Source organism: Bubalus kerabau, chromosome 1 (assembly GCF_029407905.1).
Source record: "Bubalus kerabau isolate K-KA32 ecotype Philippines breed swamp buffalo chromosome 1, PCC_UOA_SB_1v2, whole genome shotgun sequence".
Lineage (NCBI taxonomy): Eukaryota > Metazoa > Chordata > Mammalia > Artiodactyla > Bovidae > Bubalus > Bubalus kerabau.
The window spans coordinates 8,776,667-8,800,795 of record NC_073624.1 but is presented as its reverse complement, the minus strand read 5'-3'; the positions used below and the strand labels follow the sequence as shown (position 1 = coordinate 8,800,795).

The 24,129-nt window shown below is 38.2% G+C and overlaps 1 protein-coding gene across 2 annotated transcripts in view; it reads right to left on the bottom strand.

Annotated features, from left to right (window-relative positions):
• Nucleotides 1–24,129, bottom strand: part of ENTHD1 (ENTH domain containing 1) — a 93,211-nt gene that overhangs the window by 67,558 nt on the left and 1,524 nt on the right. For both annotated transcript variants that reach the window (XM_055566822.1, XM_055566828.1), the window contains 2 exons: nucleotides 20,523–21,026; nucleotides 4,351–4,593 (listed from right to left, as the gene is read on the bottom strand). In XM_055566822.1, coding sequence (XP_055422797.1) covers nucleotides 4,351–4,593; nucleotides 20,523–20,871 — 592 coding nt within the window. In that variant the 5' untranslated portion in view covers nucleotides 20,872–21,026. The remainder of the gene's footprint in view (nucleotides 1–4,350; nucleotides 4,594–20,522; nucleotides 21,027–24,129) is intronic.

Below are 24,129 nucleotides of genomic sequence, written 5' to 3'. Positions count from 1 at the left end.
GCATGGGTGTTTTTGCTTATTAAAGTATGACAGCTGCTTTGAATTCTAACTTTTGGTTCAACAGGAATCATGCAATTTTTAGGGAAATATTTCCATGATGTGAAATGTTATTACATTTAACACAGGCCAGAGCAATCCTTCTCTTAAACAGGTAAAGTTCCATTGCAAAGAGTAGTACCGCTAAAGAGCTCTTTATAGAAGACCTGATGATCCACAGAGGTAATGCTTTGCTGGTCTAGCTGTAAGCAATGTCTCCGGTGATAGTTTTTATAATTATTACCTCTAAGGAAAGGCCCTAACTCTGATGCTTACAGCTCAGAAAAGCTGAGTTATTACTGTGCTTTATACAGCTTTCTGTCTTGCCATCAAGCAGCACTTATCCTTCAGCTCATCTCTTCCTTCAAACAACAAAATTATCTAAATAAAAAATACCCAAGCTATCCACCCGAATTAAAATATGAGGAAAACATCCAGGAATAGGAAAAAAGGAGTAGAAGCAGCGATGTGTGTATAACACCTTCTCTAAAGTATCTTTTTTCCCTTGCTAATTCACCACAAAGAAGTGAGGCACAGCTGTTTCAGCTCAGGATCCTAAAGCCAGGGTATCAGATTTCTAGCAATGCATTCAATTTTACATTTCATTATAACTAAATAATTCAGAAGCATCTTTAAATTCCTTCTGATGGAAATTTACCCTTATGAAACTATAACTTGCCTTCACTTTCTCTGACTCAAATGTTAGAGTCATTTTCAATTTCTGTCTTTCTTCTCCAATATATCATCTATGTATCCATTCCCTCTCTATATTCTGTCTTTAAACATTACCTTTTCCTCATTTCAATAACCTTTGAGCGGGTCCTAGATTCAAACAACTGTCTCCTAGAAAGCTTCCCTCCAATTTGTAGCTCCTTCATTTCTACACAAAGCAATAAGAATTATCTTCCACCAACAGCTGTTTTCAGTAATAAGAAAGCTAAGTTCTGTGACTAAGCTGAACATCCCTTCTGTTCTCCAAGGCCTACAATGGATCCTACTTGCTAGTTGTATCAAACAAATTTCCAAATACTGCTCATAAACTGTATTTATAAACTGTGCGGAGTACTCTCAACTATCTGCCCACATTTTTCTACGTATTAAAATTTATATTTTCTATTCCATTTAATCTGACAACCATGTATTACCATGATTAATTCATTTCTTGTATTCTTTCCCACTATGGTAGGGCCTATTTGTTGTCCCCTATATTTATTCTCTCCTTCTTCCTTAACAATAGATTTTCTTTCATTTGGGCACGTGCTGCTGTTATATAAAGACTACATTTCTCAGCCTTTCTTGAAGCTAGGAGCGTCCATGTAACTAAGTGCTCAACAATAAGAGTACATAAGCCAAAACGTTACAGGCAATTTCCATAAACGCCCTTAAAGGGAAGGGGCATTCATATTTTCAACCCTTCCTCCTTCCTACTGGCTAGAAGGCAGATGGAAGGTGCTTGCTGGAGGTAAGCAGCCGTCGTGGATCATAAAGTGGAAGTTACATGGTGAGTTTGGTGGAACAAGAAAAGAGCCCTGACATCATGAAGAGCCATACTGGTCCTAGAATACCTAGTTCTGGATTATTTTTAGAAGAGAGAAGTTCTTACGATGTTTACACCACTACCAGTTCTGTGGCCCTGATACTGTCACTCATGGGTGCCCCTGATTTTAACTGATCCACACATCTCCAAGTTATTATTTGCTGTTTTTCCTGTCCTATTAATAATGCCTCCTAATAAACTTTCTTATCTTCCCCAGGCCCAGCCGAATTAACAGGTTTTTTTTCTTCTTTTAAAATACAGTTTCAGATTCAAATGCCTACATGGATATGGTTAGTATTGCTAAGCTTACTTAATCCAATTTCTCTTTTTTGAACACAAACACGCACTTCTATATATCCCCTTTGTATGTATACGATATACAGTGATGGTAAATGAAATTTTAAAATCATGTAACAGATTTTTTAACAAACTTACTACAGCTTTTATATGTAAAAATTCATTATTCACTTTAAATCTTCGCTACAAATGCACTTCAGTGATGCTGTCATCCACCAAAACTCCTTTTGAACATCTTTTTTTTAAACGGACTGAAAGTCCGTCACTGGATATAACCTCTGTGAGAGCAGAAATACACCCAATTTGTTTACCAGGCCTAGCCAACAGTGTCTGGCACATAGTAGCCAGGTACTCAATACATGTTTGTAGTATGAAAAAAATGAATTGTAGCAAAACTTCTTCATTTGCAGGTAGACTGATTTTTTTTTAATAGTCAAAAGGTAATCAGAGCTCAGTCTAGTTGAATAAATAAGCTATCATAAAGCTGGGAAGTATCATTTTGGGTTTAAAAAAAGCAGTGACTGTAAGGCAATAAGCTAGATTTTCTTATATGAATCACGAAAATGGCTCAGAGTTGAGCTACTTCTGCAGCATTTTAGGGATTCATCTCATGAGTTGACGGTGAAGGGTGCCAAGCTTTCTCCCATCTCAGAGCATTTGCACCACTGTTTCCTCTGCCCAAAGATCCCGGATATACCTGGACAGTTCCCTCACTTCATTCAGGTCTCTGTTTACATCTCTGCCTCCTCCAAAAGAACCCCCCTCACTACTTGACCTAAAATAAAGCCATTCCTGTCCCTCTCTGCCCTGTCACTGCTTCCCTTTGCTTTACAGGACTTGACACTATTTGACACAGTATTTTACATCTGTTTTATTTAAGTGTGTTTAATATTTATCTCTGTCACTAGAATATTTGCTACATGATGAGAGGGGCTTTGTTTTATTCGCTGCTTTCACTCCAAAGTTCTGCTAGATATCCAAATTTCAAATTATAAATTTAATAAATATATTTATAATGAAAGAAAGGAAGAGGAAATCAAATGGAAGAAGGAAGAACAAAAATGATAACAGAGAAGTAGTGAAAGAGATGCAGAAACTCTAGGTGAGTCATAATTGGTCATTTTACTCTGTTACCTCATTTTAGGTATCAGTTTGAATTTAAGGCTTCTATGAGAAAATTTCAGAATGTGTCTCTTTCAAGATTTGTTTCAAAGGACAGGTCCCCAAAGAAAGAGGTTCCAGTACTTTTTAGAAGTATTTGGTTGGTATTTATTAATACTATTATAATTACAATGCCCACCTCTCTTACTATCTCTCAACTGCCCAGTCCACACCAGTGCAAATGGAGTGAACATTTGAGAACTCTTGACTTGTCAGAATAGTATTATACTTTAATGATTTTTAGCAGGATCGTTTTGTATTGGCATTAATATTAACATTTAAAATTTTTAATATTTAACTGACACCTGGAATGTCTATCTTTCAATATCTTGCTTAATATGGTTACATGATAAAGCTGGGAGGCAGGCATTTGAAGATGCTTTCAACTATGTGCTCCTATATGTGTGTAACATATATGTAACATATGTAACATACATATATATATCTGTAACATAACATATGTGTATGTTCCTCCTACTATGCCCCTCACTATGGCACAAAGTGTGTAGCTGCTTTCAAGGGCCAGTTACCTAAGTCACATTTCACTAATATTTTTGCTTCTTCAAGCTGTCCATTCTTTACACACAATTTATGAACAGGGTTTATACTGGAGAAGTTTGAGCAAAATGACATTCCTTTGTTGTTGTCTAGTCGCTAAGTTGTGTCCGAGTCTTTTTGACCACGTGGACTGTAGCCTGCCAGGCTCATCTGTCTGTGGGATTTCCCTTTGTGTTTCAGCAAATTCAGTAGAAAAGATAACTGCCTTTCTGATTTCTATTAAAACATTATAAATAAGTGCCTTCTTTTCTAAGAAGGACTACTTTTCAGTGGTCCAGATTTAACGTTTTAGGTAAAGGAAAGGGTTATATAACACAGGGAACTTTCCTAGAAGAGTTTTAGAGCATTCTCAGAATTTGGAGGCACATTTTTTAATGTCAATGTCCTGATTTGAAGGATCAAAGAATGCAAATGTGTGCACACCCAGACCCCTAGTCTCCGAACACACTTCTCCTTCATCTCCAGTTATGATTAACATCTTAAAACTCAATCCGGATGCCAAATAGGGTAGTACTAGTTTAATACCTTTAAAGCTCAAAAACATTTTATTTGCATCCCAGATAACTGCATTCAGAAACAGTCATAAAATTATCTACTGAACAGTATCCTTCATCACTGTTGTCTACAGTATGATGTCTAATGTAGTAACAGTACTACTAATATAGCATTAATACTTCAGTACTAAAACCCAATGTTTTCTACTTTTTAATTGTTCTTAAATGATATCTATTGCACTTTAGGCCAATGCCCATTATACGCACTTTTATTATGTAGCCGTGCAACCTTAAGAAGCTTATTCCTCTTCTCTGAAACAGGAATTTCTGGTGTGGGGGCAGAAGCGCACGCTGTTGGTGAGTTACCCGCACCAGGTAATCTTTTAGGAAATGTCACAGAGTAGGAGGTACGCCGTCTAGTCCGACACGCCACTTCCCTCTCTCTATGCAGCAACTGTTCGTCCATCAGCAACGTTATAACTTGTTTTGACTTTTCCCGGATATAATAACCTGAAAAATACATTAATTGGCTTAGAAAATTTTAATTAAGGCTACCATAAAATTTTATTCTAAGAAAAAATAAGCAAAGTGTAAAAACCTTTAGCAAATGTAGAGGGAAATCCAAATTTCATCAGAATTGTCAATGCCTATACTCCTATTCTTACACTTTAAGAAGTAAGCATATGATGAAATCACATCATGCACTGGCATTACATTTTTCATCTTAAATATGCTATTGGATTTTTCTTTTGAAAGCACTACATTATTTATTTTTCAAACTGGCATTGAGCACTACCTAATACTGTACTATATAGGTGTCTGTTTACTTGTTTATTGGTTTCTCACCTAGAATACAAGCTCCATGAGGGTAGAGACTCTTCAGTGTCTAGAAGATGATTGGCACACAGTAAGTGAAAGTGAAAGTCGCTCAGTCATGTCCGACTCTTTGCGTCCCCATGGACTATACAGTCCATGGAATTCTCCAGGCCAGAATACTGGAGTGGGTAGCCTTTCCCTTCTCCAGGGGATCTTCTGAACCCAGGGATCGAACCCAGGTCTCCCACATTGCAGGCGGATTCTTTACCAGCTGAGCCACAACGGAAGCCAAAGAATACTGTGGTGGGCAGCCTAACTCTTTCTCCCACAGATCTTCCCGGCCCAGAAATCGAACTGGGGTCTCCTGCATTGCAGGCGGATTCATTACCAACTGAGCTATCAGGGAAGCCCATAGTAAATACTTAATGAATATTTACTGAGTCAATGAATCAATAAAGGAGAAAATTGCCAAAAAGTCTCCATTTTCTTCTTGATGCAGTGCAAATGGAGCCGACAGACAAAAAATACTGGTTGCAATTTACAACTTAGCTGCCTGAGAAAGTTATTTGGCCTGAAATAATTTCTTAGAACCTTCCTAATTGGAAAAGGTTAGAACTACAAATTATGGGGCAGATGTGGAACATTCTACTCAGAGTCTGCATGGATGGGTGGCTTTGAGGAGAGCTGCAATAGTTCAAAGGGAGAAGCAGGTGCCTTGAGCAGAATGTCAAATACAAGGATGAGGGGCTTCCCCCCACAGCCTCAGGCCTCCTTCCTGAGGAGCAGTCTGCAGCATCAGGACAGTGAGGCCACAGCACATCACAGAAAATTGGGAAGAAATCATCCCAAAGTGAACTTCCCATTCAAGGATGCCCACTGCCCTAGCCACCTCCCATCATCCCCTAGGTACTGGAGAGTAGGAACCTGGATGTTTAAAAGGATCAGAGTTGAAAGCGAAAAGATTCAAGAACCCAATAAACCTGCTTCAATGATGAGGTAAATAATAACAATAGTAATAAGATGGCATCTACTTACTTCTTACCAATACATTTCTGAAAAGGATGAATATATAGTACTAAAATATAATAGGCTTCCCTGGTGGCTCAGTGGTAAAGAATCTGTATGCCAATGCAGGAGACATGGGTTCGATCTCTGGGTTGGGAAGATCCCCTGGAGAAGGAAGTGGCAACCCATTCCAGTATTCTTGCCTGGGAAACCCCATGGACAGAGGAGCCTGGAGGGCTACAGTCCATGGGGTCGCAAAGAGTCAGACACGATTTAGCACCTAAACAACAATAACAAACTAAAACAGGATAGTACTCAAACAGTTAGGCAGCAACTGCTCTGTGTTTGAAAAAAGGGAGAATAGTGAAGGGGACTGAAGAGGGGGAGAGAGGAGAAGGGAAGGAGAGGGAGACAGAGAGACAGACGAGAGGGGAGGAGAAAACAGATTCTCCGAGATAGGAAATTAAACTACGTAACAGATCAACAGCCAGATACTACATAAGACACATCAAGATGGAAAGCTTGTTAGTTGAGGTGAAGGCTGAAACAAAAACAAAGCTATATACCATTTCATTGGGAATCTTCTGGTCATTAGTGACAGAACCTCAATTTGAACTGCTTGTGGGAATCAGGGGTTGCAACTGGGCTACAGATACAAAGGAAGCAGAGACTAGCACACTGCCAGCACCCTCGCCCAACCGCCTCTGCTTCCCTCTGTGACGCCTTTTCTCTTCTCACAGGTCCGCTTCTTCAATCTGGATGTGGAAAAGGCCACAGACAGCTCCAGACTCACACCTCAGACTGTGTCACCTGAGAAGTCTCCTTCCTCATTATTCAAATTTGAAAATTCCAGGAGAATCACACTGAGTGGCCCAGGTTGAAAGTCACCTACCCGTCACTATGGCCAGAGAGTAGGATGCTACCATTGGCAACCCTCATTAGAAAGACACAGAGGATTAAAATGCGTGAAATAATGCCATCTGCAGCAACACTGATGGACCTAGAGACTGTCATACTGAGCGAAGTCAGTCAGACAGAGAAGGAGAAATACCATATGGCATCCCTTATATATGGAATCTAAAGAAAAATGATACAAATGAACTTGCGAAACAGACACAGACTTAAGAGAAGAAAATTATGGTTGCTGGGCTGTGGTAGGTGAGAGGATGGGGGAAGGGATAGTTAGGGAGCTTAGGATGGACATGTACACACTGTAACATTTAAAATGGATAATCAACAAGGACCTAATGTATAGCACATGGAACTCTGCTCAATGGTATGTGGCAACGTGGATGAGAGGAGGGTTTGCGAGAGAATACATACACGTATATGTATGGCTGAGTCCTTTTACTGTTCATCTGGAACTATCAAAACACTGCTTGTTAATTGGCTTTACCCCAATACAAAATAAGAAGTTTAAAAAAAAATTCTTCAATTTTGTACCCATATGAAATGATGGACGCTCACTAAACTTACGGTGGTCATCATTTAATGATGTACGTAAGTATGCTGTATATCTCAACAGTGCTACTGGCAGGCGGGTTCCTAACCACCAGTTCCACCTCGGAAGTCCCATATGTCAAATACATCTCAAGAAAACTAGAAAAAAAAGTTTTTAAAAAGACACAGTGGAGTGAGAGGAGGATCAACAGGATAGAAAAATGAACGAGGAAAAAGCAGGTATGAACAATCCTCCCAAACTCAAAGGATGAGAACATGCAAGTCTCTAGATCAACTATGCAACAGGTAATTCTCAAGGATGTTAACTTACGCAGTCGTTTAACCATTTCCTGTATACTTTAAGTTTCAGGAAATATTCTAAGTAGTGGGGGCACTGGTGAGGAAAAGACAGACAAGATCCCTCACGAAGATAATTTCAGATAAAAATTCATCTTTTACAGGAAATGAAGAAGAGAGACGTGCTAACATCAATTCAGGGTGCGGTCAAGGAAAGTCTTACTGAGGAAGTTACATATCAGCTGAGGCTTAAACAGCAAGAAAAAGCCAGCTGCACAGACCTGCACAGGGAGAGCTCCTGGCAGAGGGAACAGCCCAGATTTCGCTTCTTCAGGAAAGCCTCCTACTGAGAGATAACAACCCCTTTCCGCCTCACCCTACAGGTACCTCAGGGCCTCACTGGTCACATTAGGCCCCCCTTCACACACTCACTGGAGAAGAAAATGGCAACCCACTCCAGTACTCTTGCCTGGAAAATTCCATGGACGGAGGACCCTGGTAGGCTCCAGTCCATGGGGTCACAGAGTCTGACATAACTGAGTGACTTCACTCACTTTCACTTTCACACACTCACAGCACCAATACCTGTCTTTCAGAGGCTTCCACGGTTTGTAACTGTCTGTGTGATAAATGTCTTTTTCTTCTATTAGAGTACAATATCCATGAAGGCCAAAACTATCCTTGTTCTCTTAAGAGAAACTTAAGAAACATTTGTATGTTTCACAAGCTGGAATCAAGATTGCTGGGAGAAATATCAGAAACCTCAGATATGCAGATGACACCACCCAAATGGCAGAAATCGAAGAGGAACTGAAGAGCCTCTTGATGAATGTGAAAGAGGACAGTGAAAAAGCTGGCTTGAACCTCAACATTCAAAAAACTAAGATTGTGGTATCCAGTCCCATCACTTGATGGCATATGTTGTTCAGTCGCTCAGTCATGTCCAACTCTTTACAACCTCGTGGACTGCAACATGCCAGGCTTCCCCCAGGCTTTACCCACTGAGTCACAGGGAAGCCCAATTTATATGGTAAAAGAAATCAAATAGTCATTGCCTCTAGGAAAAAGGGAGGCTTGACTGGAAAGGGTAATAAAGGAACTTTCTGGGATGATGGAAATGTTCTTTAAGTGGGTGATGGATATGTTTATCAACATTTGCCAAACTGTACACTTAAGATCTATGTGTTTTAAAGTACGTAAGTTATATCTCAATAAAGCACTGTTAGCATTAAAAATATACTTTAAAAACAATTTATAGTAAAGAAATGGAAAATATTATTATTAAAGGAGTCAGTTATCACTTTTACAGTTTTTATATTCCTAAAAGAAAGTCAATTGCTATAAATTTGCTGAAAGTATAAATATATAAAGGTATTAATCATCCATTCACCAAATACCTATTGGGTGATCCTACACCCAGGCATTGTACTAAGTACTAGGAACACTATTATCGCCCTTAAGAAATTCAAGTTTGGGGAACTTCCCTGGTGGCTCAGCCGTTAAGGACCCGTCTTCCAATGCAGGGTATGTGGGTTTGATCCCTGGTCAGGGAACTATGATCCCACGTGCCGTGGGGCAACTGAGCCCGCACGCCACAACTACTGGAGCCCACGTGCTGCAATGAAGATCCCAAGAACCACAATTAAGACCCAACACACCAAAAATAAGGAAATAAAATTTTTTTTAAAAAAGAAGAGAAATTCAAGTTTTGTAAGGGATACAGACACGGATATCAGTGTACTGTGACAGAGGTATACAGACACTGTGGACATAAAGGAGAGGATGGTACACTCTCTCTGAAGATGTCTAGCAGATTCAGGACTCTTGACTCAACTATGGAAACAAAGCATCTTCTCTGATGAGTTTGAGCCTTACCTGTAATGGGACCTAAATCAAAGATAAAAGAAAACTGGCCAGTCATGCTAGCTGTATCAAGTTACTTGCCCAAATTAGTTACACTTGAGTGAAGCATTTTCTGTTTTAATTGGAGGATAACTGCTTTACAATATTGTGTTGGTCTCTGCCATACATCAACATGAATCAGCCATAGGAGTACATATGTCCCCTTCCCCTTGAATCTCCCTCCCACTTCCCCCTCCATCCCACCCCTCTAGGTTGTCACAGACACCAGATTTGAGCTTCCTGCAAGTGAAGGACTTTTTAAGCCATGAGAGCTGCAAGGGGTACATTTCTTATACCATCTTTGAATGGTATAAGATAAATAACCATAAATGGTATAAGATAAATAACTCTGAAACATGCAAAAAAGGATAAACTGCTCAGCTCCTGCTCCAGATTAGTGAACAGAGCTAGTTCAGTTCTTAGGTCCTTCCTATCTGCTTTGTGTAACTAGTTAAATGCTTGGTCAAGTCTGGAGACAGACACGTGTTGACAAGACGGAGTAGAAGTGTGACGAGCATCAGGAGGATGGGGATAATGTCATTCATTCACCTATACACTGCAGTAGTTAAGAACATGGATTCTGAAACCAAAACACCTAGACTGCAATCCTGGCTCTGTCACTATGTGAACTATTAGGTTGGTGCAAAAGTAATTGCAGTTTTGCATTGTTGAAATTTACTGTTTGATATTGGAATATATTCTTAAATAAATGTGGTTATGTTTACAGTATTTTAAGGTGCATTTCTTGCTTTATGATTTTTTGCTAATGACTTATTACTTGCTCTGTATTTTATATGTATTTTAGACTATGAAAATGATGTTAGACAAAAAGTAAATTTGAGCAATTTTCTTATTCGAGTTCAAAATGGGGCATAAAGCAGAAGAGACAACTTGCAACATGAGCAACGCATTTGAACCAGGAACTGCTAATGATCATACAGTACGGTGGTGATTTGAGAAGTTTTGCAAAAGAGACGAGAGCCTTGAAGATGAGGAGTGTGGTAGCTGGCCATCAGAAGTTGACAACAACGAACTGAGAGCAATCATCAAAGCTGATCCTCTTACAACTGAGAAGCTGCCAAAGAACTCAACATTGACCATTCTACAGTCATTTGGCATTTCAAGCAAATTGGAAAGGTGAAAAAAATCTCCATAAGTGTCCCATGAGCTGACCAAAAATGAAAAAAAAAATCGTTTTGAAGCATCTTCTCTTATTCTATGCAACTAACATCCACAGCTAACCATTTCCCAATCAGACTGTGGCATTCAATGAAAAGTGGATTTTATCCAACAATTGGCGATGACCAGCTCAGTGACTGGACCAAGAAGATGCTCTAAAGCACTTCCCAAAGCCAAATTTGCACCAAAAAAAGGTCATGGTCACTGTTTGGTGGTGTGCTGCCAGTCTGATCTACTACAGCTTTCTAAATCCCAGTGAAACCATTACCTCTGAGAAATATGCTCATAAATCAATGAGATACACTGAAAATTCCAACACCTGCAGCCAGCACTGGTCAGTAGAATGGGTCCACTTCTCCACGACAACACCCGACCACACATCACACAAAAAATGCTTCAAAAGTTGAATGAATTGGGCTACAAAGTTTTGCCTCATCCGCCATATTCACCTGACCTCTCGCCAACTGACACTTCTTCAAGCATCTCAAAACTTTTTGCAGGGAAAATGCTTCCACAACCAGCAAGAGGCAGAAAACGCTTTCTAAGAGTTCATCGAATCTTGAGGCACAGATTTTAAAAGTCATGTATTTATTTTGAGATAAACAATTTGATTCATTGCTTTAAATTTACTTCACCTGAAAAGCTGTCTGGAGGTTGAATAAAACCATACTGAGAACATCATTTGAAAATGTTAACGTACTATTTGCAAATAAGTTTCTCTCGTTTCCCACCTCTTCTGACTTGTTGTCTCAACTTTTTTCCCCAGTAGTATCACTATTATTAATTACTGAGCATGTTCTTTGTGATAGGCACCGTTGTAACGTTGGAGATGAAGCCTGGACAAAACACACACAGAATGTTCCTGTCCTTATGAAACTTACTTTCTAGTAGAAGAAGCTATATCATAAATAATAAGATAAAACATACCAACATCTGACTAGAAACATCATGAAGAAAAAGAAAACAGAAGGTGCAAAACTTATCAGTGCAAAGAGTGGGCAGGGCTGCTTTTTTGTAAATAGGGTAGATCTAGAAGTCTGCATGGGCTCCCCTAGTAGCTCAGCTGGTAAAGAATCCACCTGCAATGCAGGAGACCCGGGTTTGATTCCTCGGTTGTGACGATCCCCTGGATAAAGGATAGGCTACCCACCCCAGTATTCTTGGGCTTCCCTGGCGGCTCAAATAGTAAAGAATCTGCCCACAATGCAGGAGACCTGGGTTTGATCCCTGGGTTAGGAAGATCCCCTGGAGGAGGGCATGGCAACCCACATCAGTATTCTTGCCTGGAGAATCCCCGTGGACAGAGGTGCCTGGCAGGCTACAGTCCATGGGGGTCACAAAGAGTCAGACACGACTGAGCGACTCAGCACAGCACAACACAGAAGCCTGCACTAATAAGATGACTTTTTGAGCAGAGATCTGAAGGATGCAGAAAGCACTACAGATATCTGAGGACTCCAGGCAAAGGGAACAGCAAGTATAAAGACCATGGAGGAAAAAAAAAAAGACTCTTTTCTATAATATCTTCTACTTTTATCTTTTCTCTGGTCTCTTCTTGATAACCTGTATCTAGGGTATGATCCAGCTGTAGATTACTTGGGTCACTACAATTTCTCCTTGATTAATTTCTCCCTACAGATTTCACTCTGCTTTTTTTCTTCTCTGATTGAACAAAATAATTCGTACCAAGCAGTTTTTTAAGGATCATATTCCTTTCTTCAAGTCTCTTGTTATTTTTATGACTTCCATTCAATAAAAATTTACTAATCATTTAACATATAGTATATACCCTCAGAATTCAGATAAGAACAGATATACATAGTAGATAAGATACACTATAAAAATACCACTCTGATATTATGCATAAACTGCTGTAGCAATTATTTCTGCCCAATGAAGAAAGGAAGAGAGTTGGGGGTGGGGGGTACAAAGGAAGACGCTTCTGAGCTAGGATCTGAAGACTAAATAGGAATTCAAAGAGCAGATACCAAGGAAAGAATATTACAGGGAAGAAGAAACATTTTAAGTACAAGTAGAGGTGTGTAAGCAAATAATATATCAGGATTGCTTGGTGATACAATGCACTAGATTGAAAACTAAAGAAATAAGTAGAAAGGTAGATTGGGAACACATTAACGGTCCTGACATTATCATGAGAACCAGTCATTTTGAACTATTTCAACAGCACATCTCGTCAATAACAAAGTTTTACACATGTATCCACCCCCTAAATATATGTATATTTACTTATGTATGAATTATCTCAAGAGCTACTATTCTAATATGTTACACTCACTAGAGAACAAACACAAAAAGAGAAGTGTATAAAACATAAAATAAGTAATACTTTCCCCAATGCAATAGTTTTTCATTAACATTTATTAAATTAGTAGTGTGAACCAGTTATCAATCGATAACTAATATGCCTTCCATAATCAACAAATGAATATGCAGTTGACCCTTGAACAACACGGGTTTGAACTGCGTGCATTCACTTAAATGTAGATTTTTTTTTTTTTTTTCAAGAAATATGTACTATGATACCACACAATCCACTGCTGGGTGAACCTGAGAATGTGAAACTGAAAATAGGTTATAAAGTTATGTGCAGATTTTCCACTGTTCACTGGAGGGGGACGGTGTCAGCGCCCTAACCCCCCAGTTGTTCAAGGGTCAACTGTAGTATGCTTCTGCTGAAAATTCAGTTCTAACTTGCCTTTTTTTTTTTCTTTCTTGATGCTAACAAAGCGAGTATTTATAAAGTCCAACACAGCACAGTTGTATTTCTTTAATCCTAAACTCAAACGTTAGGTAATCTGAAAGACAGTGTATTCAAACATAACCGTACATATGATACTTTGTACATATAAAAGGTATAAATGAATAAATAGATTTTTCTGTATATTGATAATTGCATGCTTATCTACTTTATCTCTCAAAATAGCTCATAAACTCTTTAAAGCAATGGCTGACCCTCTCTTTCCATTTAAAAAGATATTATCTTAGTGGTAAATACAGTAATAACATAGCCGTTTTGTGAAGTACAAAAATGAATATACCCCATTCACCATTATCCAAAAAATTATGCCTTTAAAACCTAACTCTTGGGGAAAAACAATATCATATACTCCAGGTGGCGCTAGTGGTAAAGAACCCGCCTGCCGATGTAGGAGACACAAGAGACTCGAGTTCAACCCCTGAGTTGGGAAGATTCCCTGGAGAAGGGAATGGCAATCCACTCCATCATTCTTGCCTGGATAATCCAATGGACAGAAAAACCTTTCTACAGGGTCGCAAAGAGTTGGACACGACTGAAGCAACTTGGCACACACACAACGCATATATATGGAACCTAGAAAGACGGTACTGATGAAATTATTTGCAGGGCAGCAGAGCTTCCCTGGTAGCTCAGCTGGTAAAGAATCCACCTGCAACACAGGAGACCCCAGTTCGATTCCTGGGTCGGGAAGATCCGCTGGAGAAGGTTTAGGCTACCCACTCCAGTATTCTTGGGCTTCCCTGGTGGCTCAGCTGGTAAAATCCACCTGCAATATGGGAGACCTAGGTTTGATCCCTGGGTTGGATGATCCCCTGGAGAAGAGAATGGCTACTCACTCCAGTATTCTGGCCTGGAGAACTCCATGGACTATTCCATGGGGTCACAAAGAGCTGGACATGACTGAGGGACTTTCACTTTCACTGCAGACACAGATATAGAAGACAGTCTTATGGGTAGGAAAGAAGAAAGGAGGAGGGTGTGATGTATGCAGACAGTAACAGCTATGGCTTTTCAGTAGTCATACATGGATGTGAGAGCTGGACTAATAAGAAAGCTGAGCATCGAAAAATTGATGATTTTGAACTGTGGTGTTGGAGAAGACTTTTAAGAGTCCCTTGGACTGCAAGGAGACCAAACCAGTCAGTCCTAAAGGAAATCAACCCTGAATATTCATTGGAAGGACTGATGCTGAAGCTGAAGCTCCAATACTTTGGCCATCTGATTTGAAGAACTGACTCACTGGAAAAGACCCTGATGCTGGGAAAGATTGCAAGCAGGAGGAGAAGGGAATGTCAGAGAATGAGATGGGTGGATGGCATCACTGACTCGATAGACATGAGTTTGAGCAAGATTCAGGAGTCGGTGATGGACAGGGAAGCCTGATGTGCTGCAGCCCATGGGGTCACAAAGAGTAGGACACAACTGAGTGACTGAACTGTACTGAACTGAACATGGAAACATATTACCATATGTAAAATAGAGAGCCAATGGGAATTTGCTGTATGACTCAGGGAACTCAAACCGGGGCTCTAACAACCTAGAGGGGTGGGATGGGGAGAGAGATGGGTGGGAGATTCAAGAGGGAGGGGACATATGTATACCTATGGCTGATTCATGTTGATATTTGGCAGAAACTAACACAATTCTGTAAAACAATTATACTTCAATTAAAAAATAAATTTAAAATTAAAAAAAAAGAAAGAGTTAATGTCTGTAGTTTTGAATCGTCTCCTTAAAGAAAAAAATAAACCTAACTCTTGGGCTTGCAAAATTTTAATTAATATTTAATTTTAATAATAAATTTAACCCTAATAATTTGTAATTTCTTTGTAATTTCTGGATTAAGTAAGTACAGCATGCTCAAAACCCAAGAAGATATTCTCCAGTTTTATCATCAAGCCTCAACCAGACCTAAAATAAGCACTTAAAAAAAGAGGACATTCACCATGACCAAGTGGGATTTCTGCTAAAAATGCAAGGGAAACAGGGAAAAACACATAACATCAACTGATGCAGAAAAGGCATCTGACAAAAGTCAACACCCTATCCTGAGAAAGTCCTTCAACAGACTAGGAACAGGAGAGAACTCCAGCAACCTTATAAAGAGTATCTATGAAAAACCCATCCCTAATATCATACTCGAGGCTTCCCCAATGGCTCAGTGCGAAAGAATCTGCCTACAATGCAGGAGATTCAGTTTCCATCCCTGGGTTGGGAAGGTCCCCTGGAGGAGGAAATGACAACCCCCTCCAGTATTCTGCCTGGAAAATCCCATGGACAGAGGAGCCTGGTGGGCTACAGTCCATGGGATCGAAAAAGAGTCAGACACAACTGAGCACATGATGGATGGAACATCATGCTTAATGGTGAAAGACTGAAAGCTCTTAAGATCAGAAACAAGACAAGAATGTCTGTTCTCACCATTTCTATTCATCATTGTACAGGAGGTTTTAGACAGAGCAACTAAGAGAGAAAAAGAAATAAGAGGCATCCAGAGTGGAAAGGGAGAAGTAAAATCATCTCTATTTGCAGATGACATAATCTTGTATGTAGGAAATTCAAAGCAATCTATATAAAAAAAGACCAAAATGCCCCAAAAGTATTACAGCAAATAGTTATTACAGAAAATATTATAGCAGAGTAATAAAATACAAGATTAATATACAAAAATCAGATGACCAGCTGAATTTCTACACATTAGCAATGAAAAATCTGAAAATGAAATTAAGAAAACAATGTTTGTGGTTTTTTTTTTTTTGGTCTGTGCAAGATCTTAGTTCCCATGCTTACTGCAGTACAAGTGCGGGGTCTTAACCACTGGACCTCCACGGAAGTACCCATCATTTCATTTATAGTAGCACCAAAAAAGAAATTAGAAATAAATTTTAACAAAAGAAATAAAACTTGTACAATGAATACTACAAAATATGTTTGAAAGAAATGAAAGAAGACCTAAATAAAAGGAATGATTTCTTATGTTTATGAATTTGAGAAAATAATATTATTTATATGCCAATATTCCTGAAATTGATCTTCAGACTCCACGTAATGTCAAACAAAATTCTAGATGTCTTTTTTGAAGAAATTGACAAGCTGATGCTAAACTTAATATGTAAATGCAAGGAACCCAGAACAGCCATAACAATACCAGAAAATAACAAAGTTGGAGTCGGAAATAAAGTCATATTCCTTTATTTCAAAACTTACTACAAAGCTACAATAATCAAAATAGTGTGGCACAGGCATAAGAATAGATGCACAGATCAATGGACCAGAATTGAGTACAGAAAAAAGCCCATATATCTATGGTTGATTGATTTCTGTTAGCATGTCAGTATAATTCAATGACGAAAGAATTCTCTTTTCAGCAAATAGTAGTGGGACAACTGGGTATAAAAGAATGAGTTTGGATCTCTACCTCCCACCATATATAAAAATTAATTCAAAGTGGACCCAAGATAAATGTAATAGCTAAAACTACAAAATTCTTATAAGAAAACATAGGTGTAAATCTTTGTGACTTTAGACTAGGCAATGAGTTCTTACTCATGACACAAAGTACAAGCAACCAAAGGAAAAACAGATAAAATGGACTTTTTCAAAATTTAATCAAGAAAGGAAGAAAACAACCCATATAGCATGGGAGAAGATACCTGCAAATCACCTATCTGGATAAAGGTCTTATATCCAAAATATATAAAGAACTCTTTAAAAAAATAAAAAAAAATTTTTTTTAACAGGCAAAGAATTTGGATAGACATTTCTCTAAAGAAGACATATAAATGGCCCAACAAAGACATGAGAAGATGCTCAACATCATTAGTCTTCAGGAAACTGTAAATTAAAACCACAGTAAGATATTAATACTGCTTCACATCCAGCAGAATGGCTATAATACAAAAGATAAAACAAAAACAGGATCACCAAGGATGTTAACAGCAATCCTCCTATTAATACACTGCTGGTGGGAATGTAAAATGGTGCCACTGCTAAGAAAAACGGTTTAGTGGTTCCTCAAAAAGCTAAATATTGACTTACCACATGACCCGGCAATTCCACTCCTAAGTATACTTTCTGAAAGAAAGAAACTGAAAGCAGGAGTCTGGTAACTTGTACATTAGAGTTCTCTGTAGCATTATTCACAACAGCCAAAAGGTGAAAACAACCAAGAGCCCATTAACAGATGACCAGATAAACAAAATGTGGTTAAGTACCTACAGATTAATGTGATTCAGTATAAAAAGAATGAAGTTCTGCTACGTCCTCTAATATGGCTGAACTTGGCGGACATGGTAAGTGACATAAGCCAGGCACACAGAAAAACAACTACTACATGATTCCACTTCACGAGGCACCCAGAATAAGCAAAATTAGAGAGACAAGAAGCAGATTAGAGGTTAGCACGGAAACTGTTGCTGAACGGTTACAGAGCTCCCGTCTGGGGTGATGAAAAAGTCTGGAAACAGACAGTGGTGATGGTTGTGCCCCAGTGTGAATGTAATGAATGCCACTGAATCATACACTTAAAATGGCAAATTTTATGTTACATTTATTTTATCTCCATTTTAAAAATTAATTATACACCAAAAGTCATAGGACTGTGACCTCTAAATGGGTGAACTGTATGGTGTATGAATTATGTCTCAATAAAGCTGTTTTTTAAAGTAAAAAAAAAAACCAGCTCTCAAGCTATAAAAGATATAGAAGAATCTTAAAAGCATACTGCTAAGAGAAAAAAAATTCTGCAAAAGCTGCATATGGAATGATTCCAACTATATGACAATCTGGAAAAACAAAAGTATAGAAACAATAAAAAGATCAGTGACTGCTAAGGGCTCAAGGCAGGGGAGAGAGGATGGACAGGTGGAACACAGGGCACTTTGAAGGCAGTGCCACTATTCTGCACAATACTGGAATGGCAGATCCATGACATCATGCATTTTCCAAAACCCACAGAACTGCAGAACACAAAGTGTGAACACTGTGTGTAAACTAAGGACTATTAGTTAATATTACTGTATCAATACTGGTTTAATTGTAACAAATGTGCAGCACTAATGCGACATGTTAACAGGAGAAACCGTGTGTGGGCGGGGAAGGGCGTGTGGGAACTCTACTTTCTGCATCATTTTTCTGTAACCCTAAAACTGCTCTAAAAAAGACTCTATTTTTAAAAGGTATACTTAACAGAGACTGCACTGAATTTTATCCTCTCCTCATGATTCATAAGGCTATTCACTTCAACAAACTATAATTTGACTTTAGATGGGAGGAAGTGCTGGTTCTTTACCACTGTAGAACAATATCAGGCACTACTGAATCATCCCAGTGCAATACCCTATGCAGCCTTTCCCTACTTCTCTTCCACCCCCGACAATATTACTTCATGACCTAAATTTCTGTATTCATAAAACTACTCCCATCATAGTTTCTGAAGAGTCCATAGTCTTTGGAAAGAGTTTATCACACTTATGACTAAATTCCAGTCTAATTATAATTACAGTGACATTATTATATTAAGTTGTCATGCCTCCTAGTTTATTCACTTTGTTCTTTTTTTTCACATGGCCATGTTAGTTTTTTATTTGGTCTAATTATAAACTGTGTTTTAAAATATACAAGTTTATATAAAACAAAATAAAAATCATCTCTAGGGACTTCCCTGGCACTCCAGTGGTTAAGACTCTGAGCTTCCATTACAGGAGGCGCAGGTTTGATCCCTAGTATGGGAACTAAGATCCTGCAGGCCGTGCAGAGCAGCCAAAACAAACAAAAAACACAATAGCAAAATTAAAAAAAAATCATCTCTAGTCCTACTAGGACCACTTGTTAAACTCTTATATAATAAATTTCATATACATAAATATAATTTTTTAAACAAAATTGGGACAATTTGCATATTCTTTCTTCCATTTATTATCTCTCTTAACAAATGTTGATGGTGCCTCTTCTGCTGAGAACCAGCAATGGGCAAGGTAGACAAAGTCCCTGCCCTCATGGAGCTGATATCCTTTGGGGAGAAATAGGCAAACATATTTACACTCCTCACAACCATCCTATGAGACAGACATTGTTGTTATCCCAATGCACAGAGAGCTAAACTGAGGTAATCTAATAAATTACCTTAGTATATACAGTTAGGCAGCAGCAGAGTCAGGATTCAACCCCAGGTTGAAAGAAAACCCTATCTGATAAAAAAATACTCTGAGCTTTTAACTCATGAAAGAGATCTTAATATGATATCCTGTATCTTTATAAAATGGTACCAGGGGTAATAGTTTGGATTAGCTCCCTAAAATAACACATTTACTCCAAGGACATAGTTCCTTGACTTTAATCATGAAGCTTGCTCATGGAAAATTATTCATTGCTATTTTGTCATATGTAATTAAGCAGGAACTCAAGTTCCATTTTTTAACTTTTTGGTGTACTTGTTTTTTTTTTCCACTTTATTTTTTAAATCAATTTATTTAGACTAAAACAAAAATAGTTCACACATTTTCTTCCCTCCCTCCGCCTCTGACAACTGCTAATCTGCTCTCTGTACCTATAAACTTTTCTTTTTTTTAACTCCACATGTAAGAGAAATCATACAATATTTGTCTTTCTCTGTCTGACTTATTTCACTTTGCATAATGCCCTTGAGGTCCGAAAGAATGAAATCTTTCCTTGTGTGACAACATGAATGGACCTTGAGGGCATTATGCTAGGTGAAATAAGTCAGGCTGAGAAGGATGAATACTACATGATCTCTCTTTTATGTTCATTGTCTACGAGGTGTCCTTTTATGAGGCACCTAACTGTGTTAGTTTCACACATCATTTTGAAAAATATATATACATTGTTTTCAAAGGCACTCAAGAGTCAACAAAAAGGATTAAACAGGAAACCCAAACTGTCCCAGAGGAAAGGTAGCTCCTACATTTAAGAACTACTTTTCCCCAGCTTCTGCTTTTAAAGTAACCCCCTCCCACACTCTTACTCTTTACTAGCACACTGTATAAACTTCTTCATCTGGTACCTTGATCTTTTCCAGCTTCATCTATGTGTTGAAAATCTTTTAGCATTTGAAGGTTACGGTACCCCTCTCTGCAATGCTGAATAACTTTCTTTGATCCATTCTTGATGAGATAATCCATTAGGGTAAGGGATTTATACACATGGCGCCAGTTCTTCCCGTGGTCGTTGAGTCTCTGCCATAGCATGTTCATAATTTCAGAGAGAGACATTGTGTTGAAAGTCAGGTCACTGATATCTAACATTAGAGAACTGGAAGGACCCCAAGGGTCATTAGAAGTTGCTTCCCTGACTTTTATTTCAGCATCTGAGTAATTTTTCATGAAGTTTTTCACTTGCCTCCTGAATGCCATAGGTAAGACAAATTTGAAGGTGAGACGGGGGATGAAAGCAACAGAATAGGTGTTTGTGTCATTGGTTTACAGAACCCTTGAGAGGCAGCTGGTCCCCAAGTCTACTGCTCCCAGATACAAATGACTCATCTCCATCTTGACAAGATATCAATTTTCTGCAAAGGAATACACACAAAAAATAAGTAAGTTAAATATTTTTTAAAAGTCTCCAGAAGAGCAATTCAGTCTGAAAAATCTAGCTGTAGTTTCCAAATCAGCGCCTCACATACATCAGCCAGAACTGAGGGGACCATATAAATATTCCTAGGGTCAATACGGGAAAATATCTCATGAGGGATTAGCCTATGTTATTTAAAGAAACATAAGTGGTCTTTCGAGACCTAAAAGTTTCCATTGAAAGTATTATTGGGACTTCCCTGGCGGTCCAGGGGTTAAGAATCTGCCTGCCAATGCCAGGGGACATGGGTTCGATCCTTGGTCTGCGAAGATTCCACATTCTGCAAGGCAAGTAAGCCCATGTATCACAGCTACTGAAGACTGCACACTCCAGAGCCCGTGCTCCACAACCAGAGAAGCCACTGCAATGAGAAGCGCAGGCGCCACAACGAGAGAATAGCCCCTGCTCACCAAAACCAGAGAAAGCCCAGGTGCAGCAACGGAGACCCAGCGCAGTCAAAAATTAAAAAAAAAAAGTATCCCTGAACCTCTTTGGCCAGAAATAAAATTATTATAAAGCATTACAAGGACAGTGGACAAATTAATGGTGGACAAGAAAATGGAACTTGCACTGTGACATCTCAAGATTTGTTGTCACGTATAAATATGCTATGTCCCGAGACTAATCAAGCGAAAACTGAGTCTTACAATCATCAACTGACCTTTGGTCCTATCCTTCTCAGAACTTACAAGTCATTAGAATCAAATCTAAATATGGTCTGTTTTCTTGTTAATCTAAAAGAAGGGAGGATCATCAACTATTAAGAAATTGTCCTCAGTGGACTCCACATGTAACCCACGGTGCCCTAAACCAATATTTTAGTCCTGGTAAGGCTGGTACGTTGAAGGAAAGGTTAAATTACTTTCTTTACTCAGTTTTAGAAACATATTCCCTGATGAGCATCCAGACCCAATGAGTGCTCAACAATCTATAATCAGATTTTACTAGAGAAACTGCATACATACTAAAGAAAAATGCTAAAAATCCATAACAAATGTGCTTGCTATTTTTAGTTTTGTTTCTCTTCCTTGACCTTCTCGATTTTTAGCTCAGGCTTGATTAATTTCTCTGTATGTATTTAAGGAAGACGTAATTTTCAGAAGCAACCTAAATAAACTATCACTTCTTTTTTAAAAAATAAGAGAAGGGAATAAGTAATCATTTTTGTGTTTGGTAAAAGTGCAACACATTCTCAAATAAACAAGACAGAAAATGTATCTGTTTAATTAAGATTTCTCCTAAAGAGACCATCATCAACCCTAGACAAAAAAAGAGAAATTGTGTATTTTTACAATTTTCTGATTTTCTCTCCTGTTTGCACTTTGAATACAGACATTTTTATCTGACTCACTCCTACAGTGAAAACTCGACTTATAATGTGTTTCAATAAGCTATTAAAATTTTCAATCATGAGGGTTTTCTTTTTCTATTGTCCTTTTTTGCCCTCTACCAAGCTCACTCAATGCAGCGATGTACTGTGACATTGGCTTGGAGCAAAAAATATTGATCTGTTTCTTTACAAGTCTATTAAAAAAAAAAGCCTTGTTAGAATCATAACTTGCTAGAATTGAATACAGTTGTTAAAATTTTTTTCTTTTTCAAATAGCTACCTATGTATATTTTGGAGGGACAAAATCGTAATATCTAGGTTTTCCTCTATTCTCAATCTGCATTTTTAAATTAAAAAAATACTTTCTTAGATAAAGTTTCTGCCACATAAAATTATCTACATAATAGCCTTCCATCCAATAGAGTAGTTTACAATGGGATGTGCTGGACTTATCAAAATTAAATATATTCTTAACCATTCAAAAAACTAAAGAAAAATGTCTGGCTAAGTGAATTAGTATTATTTACTAACATACAGTACATTGTGACATGAACAAAGAATACATAACACACCATTCTACTACTTGAAATCCTGAAATCTTCTCAAGCTAACAAGAAATTCATTTGTGTTCGTTGTAAATTAGGTTGGTTTATTATGTGTTTTAGACACCTGGCTATATGCAAACGCTCAGTTTACCCAGTCCTTCAAAAGTTTGAGATTGTAAATATAGTGATATGAGACAAAAGTAGTGCCCGAGAGGATAAGTGTTCACACCTGAATTTTGGCTGCCTGGCTATCCAAGTCCTTATAATATACAGGGAAGTAAGATATTTCATGTTGTAAATTTGGGTTTTCTCCTCTGAGAGGCCTTCACCCACCACACTTACTACTTAGGTCCTCCCATCATGCTCTTTTCAGACCCAGTTTATTTCCTTCATGACACTTATCAGGATGTATAATTACGTGTTTGTCATTTTCTCTTTGGCTTTCTCCACCACCAGATTAGAAACTCCTTGAGAGCAGCAACCATGATCATCTTATTAGTAAATTCTACTGCATAAACAGGTACCTAGCAGGCACTCAAATATGTTGCATGAATGACCAAGTGGTGGATTGATTTTGCTTTGGGACAAACATGAATTGATTCTACAGCTTTGGGTTATAAATATGACATTTAAAAATATAATCCAACCCTTGCAATCGTCAAGTAAAGTTCTAATGTTTGCTTATGAATCTAGAATTAAAACTCGAGTTAATATCTAGTTTTAACTTTAGAGTTTAAAGCAAACATTTTCAAATCAATCAACAAGTATTTCTTGAGTACTTATTTTTATATAGCTTTGTGGAAGAAATAATAAATGTAAAACATGCTGCATACATTCAAAAATATCAATTAGTTAAGGAGCTTTCTCCCTTCAACACTTCCAAGATAAATAATGAGGTATAAAACATCTCTTAATTTTCTTACTCCATTTACCCACTTACTCAACTCTTTGACAAAGGCTGTTTTCTCCCTCAACTTTACCTGAATAACAGGAGACTATTTAAGTTGCCAAGTGGCATTAAACTACAGGTCCACAGTCTCTTATCTGAATCTTTTGAGGCCAGATAAGTTAGGGACTTCAAACTTAATTGGGGGGGGGGTGAAAAACTTTTGAAAAATAATGCCATGCCTACACTATATATTACATGATATCCACAGAAAGGTCTG